This window comes from Otolemur garnettii, unplaced genomic scaffold (genome assembly GCF_000181295.1).
Source record: "Otolemur garnettii isolate 467f Iridium unplaced genomic scaffold, OtoGar3 scaffold00159, whole genome shotgun sequence".
In the NCBI taxonomy this organism is placed as follows: domain Eukaryota; kingdom Metazoa; phylum Chordata; class Mammalia; order Primates; family Galagidae; genus Otolemur; species Otolemur garnettii.
This window is the reverse complement of record NW_003852554.1, coordinates 1,504,328-1,508,488: the sequence shown is the minus strand read 5'-3', so window position 1 is coordinate 1,508,488 and position 4,161 is coordinate 1,504,328. Positions and strand designations below refer to the sequence as shown.

The 4,161-nt window shown below is 37.1% G+C and overlaps 1 protein-coding gene across 1 annotated transcript in view; it reads right to left on the bottom strand.

The window, feature by feature from the left end:
• EPS15 (epidermal growth factor receptor pathway substrate 15) overlaps nucleotides 1-4,161 on the bottom strand; it is a 166,378-nt gene that overhangs the window by 22,298 nt on the left and 139,919 nt on the right. Inside the window, exon 21 of the mRNA XM_012811472.2 lies at nucleotides 2,760-2,829. Coding sequence (XP_012666926.2) covers nucleotides 2,760-2,829 — 70 coding nt within the window. The remainder of the gene's footprint in view (nucleotides 1-2,759; nucleotides 2,830-4,161) is intronic.

The window sequence follows — 4,161 nt, the reverse complement described above, 5'->3', positions numbered from 1 at the left end:
AAAAAAAAAAAAAATGTAATTGCCATGAATTAAGATGGAGAAGGCCCCAAGAGAAGCAGGTTTGGGAAGGAAGATTAGGTGTTTGGTGTTAGATGTATCTATCAGCTATTCAAGTGCAGATTTCAAATAGTTGGATGTATAAGTCTAGAGTCCAGGAAAGACCTATGACTAGATATATAAATCAGCATATAGATAGTATTTGAAAGCATGAAACTAGATGAGCTCCCCAAGGGAGTACAAACGGAACAAAGAGGAGACCCAGGGACTAAGACTTGGGATAACATGACATTGACGAGTTGGAGAGAAGAAGAAATACCCACAAAGGAGGTTGGGAAAGAATGACCCAAGAGGCAGGTGGAAAGCCAGAAGCCTCATCTGAATTGGGTCCATCTACTGCTACTTCTATAACCTTGTGAAAACGGCTTCATCTCTCCATGCCCAGATCTTCCTTGTATCTACAATAAATACCAGTTATCTCATGTAGCTGTTGTAAGAATTAAATGAGCCCAGGAAAATGGTACACTGAATGTTGAAACCTGTAAGTGCTCACTAAATGGTAGCTACCGTTTTAGTCTTAGACCTCTCCAGCTACTACAGTCATTTGTTCTACTACTTTACAAAAAAAGAATTAGGAGTTACAATTTAAAAAGACCAGCAGGGGAGAAGCCATTAGGAACCCTTTACAGTAAGGTTGTAATCTACCACTTCCACCTTAAACTGACTATTCCTGTATCTATAAACAAGCTCTCGGCAAATGTCTGCCTGTTTTTCCTTGAACATGCTATACATGTCCCACCCCCATGCCTTATTCACATCACTCTCTGTTTCACATGCACTCTCTATCTACTGTTTAAAATTCTTAGCTTACACTTTCACGCACACCACAAAATTATATTCTGCATTGAAATCATCATGATTTGCCCTTAGTATGACCTCCCTTTCCTTTAAATCTTTGCAGCTTTAATTAACTCTGTGGCATTTGCCATTTCCACAGTGTGAACAATCAAGAGTTAATTATAAATGTATTAACCTTTCATTTTATTCTCCTAGGTTGGCCTTTCTGATATACTCACTAGCAATATATAATATTAATTCAACATTTTAACAATAAGGATCTAAAAAATGTGCACGTATTTAAGGTATGATTTAACCACTGTTAACACAAGCTTTTTAGAAACCTCATTTGCTCTCCTTCTAAGTATCTGCTTAAATCAATACCCAGCACTACTTTAACATTCCACTCTTGTTACTCATGTTCAGAGTTCATTTCCAATTTGAAAACAATGTACTCTGTCAAATCTCATCTTGCTGTAATTTGTTCAATTTAAGAACTCCAAGTTCTAAAGGCATTTCTACTAATCTTTTTCTATACTCATAATCTTTAATTTGTCTCAATACTAAATTTCTAACAACCCTTATGAAAAACTAAAGCAACCTATGTTCAGCATGATATTGAAGTATTTACATGTTTGAGTTTAGGTTCTCTAATTTACTGCTCTCTCAAACAGAGAACAGAGGAAAAGAAGGAAGAGAGTTACTTAAGTTGAACACCTTTTATTAGACTCCACCAAACCTAGGCTTGAATCTTGGCTTTACCTGGTTCAAATCTAGTAAATTGTACAAACTCCATCCAGTTAATGTTCTGGTGCTCAATTTATTTTATTTTTTTGAGACAGAGTCTCACTTTGTTGCCTTGGTAGAGTGCCATGCACCACAGCTCAACAGCAACCTTAAACTCTAGGGCTGAAACGATTCTCTTGCCTCAGCCTCCCAAGTAGCTGGGACTACAGGTGCTGCCACAATGCCCAGCTATTTTTAAAGAAGGGGGTCTTGCTCTAGCTCAGGCTGGTCTTGAACCTGTGAGCTCAGGCAACCCACCAGCCTTGGACTCCCAGGGTGCTAGGATTACGGGTGTGCACCACTGCGACCAGCCCCTACAGTTTCCTTATGTTTAAAATGAAAATATTACTTAGCATTTATAAAAAGGATGAATGGAAAATTAGATATCATAAAGGATGAAGACTGGATGCCAGAATAACATTTGGCTTTTTTCTGCATTACTAACATAACTTATATGCATTTTAATTTTCTACTATAAGCCACATACCTTTTAACTTAGACCAAGATCTGTAAGAGTCAATGCTGACTCTGAAACTGCAAAGCAATAGGGCCTTTTATAAAGCAAAACGTTTTTATTGGTTTTATTGATATTGGGTAAAATGCATATTCTAGTAAAATTTTTAACATGAACAATAAATGAGATAATGAACGAATTAAAAAAGTAGAAATACACAATGCTTGTTGTTATTATTATTATTGGTAGATTACATTTTTCTTTTAGGAGATGGGATCTTGCTATGTTGCTCAGGCTGGAATGCAGTGGGGTGATCACAGCTCACTGCAACCTTGGACACTGGGGCTCAAGGGATCCTCCCATTTTAGCCTCTCAAGTAGCTGAGACTACACTCATGCATCAGGACACTGATTCATGTTATTTTTTGTAGAGACAAGGTCTCACGATGTTGCTTACACAGGTGGATCTTGAATTCCTGGCCTCAAGAAATCCTCTGGCTTTGGCCTCTCAAACTGCTAGAATTACAGGTATAAGCAACTTTGCCCAATCAGTAGAGTGAATCAAAAGATGAATAATTTTAAAATCATAAATAACAGGACGAATATATTGAGAGACAAAGAAAAGAGAATCTTAAAGAACAGTGTAATGTTTAATGCTCAGTAAAATAGATAAATTATTTCTTTACCTGAATCACTTGCTGCAACAACAACTGTTCCACCAGGAGCAAAAGGATCATTGTGTTTCAGTGTTTCTACCTAAAAAAAATGACACAAAACCATGACTGGGAGTAGCAACATTTCATGACCAAAACCTCATTTCCATTGTATTGTTTGCAAATTCTAGATTAAAGAAAAGAAACATTAGGAACAAATGTTTCTCCTAAGTGATTTGCAATCTCACCAAATGAAAATAATGTATTTTATTTTCCAGTCTTAACTATGAAAAAGGACACTCACTCATAGAAGTGCATAAACCAGATCTATGGCTTAACAAATAAATATTAAGTGATCATCTATGTAATCACCTCCCAGGAAACTGCCAACACCTCACAAATCTTCACTCTCAAATCATAATCCTGACTTTGGCATATTCATTTCTTTATTCTTCATAATATTGCTATCTTCATAATATGCACACTGTTTCAACTTTTTTTTTTTTTTTTTTGCAGTTTTTGGCTGGGGTCGAGTTTGAACCCACCACCTCCAGTATACACGGCCAGCGCCCTACTCCTTTGAGCCACAGGTACCGCCCCTGTTTCAACTTTTTATTCTAAAATAATTTAGACTTACAGAAGAGTGGTAAAGACAGTACAGAGTTCCCATACATTCTTTGCTTATCCTCCTCTAATGTTAGTATCTCACATAATCATGAGATATCATCTATTAAAACTACAGAATTGACCCTGGTACAAAAGTATAAATTACAGACTTTACGGGGATGTTGCCAGTTTTTCCATTAATACCCTTTCCTTTATTTATTTATTTATTTTTAGTTACAGAGATAGAGTCTCTGGTTGGGTGCAGTGACTCACATTTATAATCCTAGCACTTTGGAAGGCAATGCAAGAGGATCACTTGATGCCAGGAGTTTGAAATCTGCCTGAGTAAGAGTGAGACCATCTCCATAAAACACAGAAGAATTAGCTGGACATGGTGGTGCACACCTGTACACCCAGTTACTCAAGAGGCTGAGGTAGGAGAATTACTTGAACCCAGGAGTTTGAGGTTGCAGTGAGCTGTGATGAGGCCACTGCACTCCAGCCTGGTGACAAGTAGAAACTCTATCTCAAAAGAAGGAAAAGAAAAAAAAAAAACCAGTATCATGAACAGTCACTGACATGAATTAAATGATTAAATGACCAACTACCAGATGAGTATCCCATATGAGAAATACTGGGGACCAGAAGTGTTTTGGATTTCAGATTTTGGAATACTTGGATTATACTTACCAGCTGAGCATTCCTAATCTGAAAATCCCAAATCCAAAATGCTCTAAAATCTGAAACCTTTTGAGGGCTGACATGACACTTAAAGGAAATGTTCACTGGAGCATTTTGGATTTGGGATGCTCAAACTACATTATCGTTC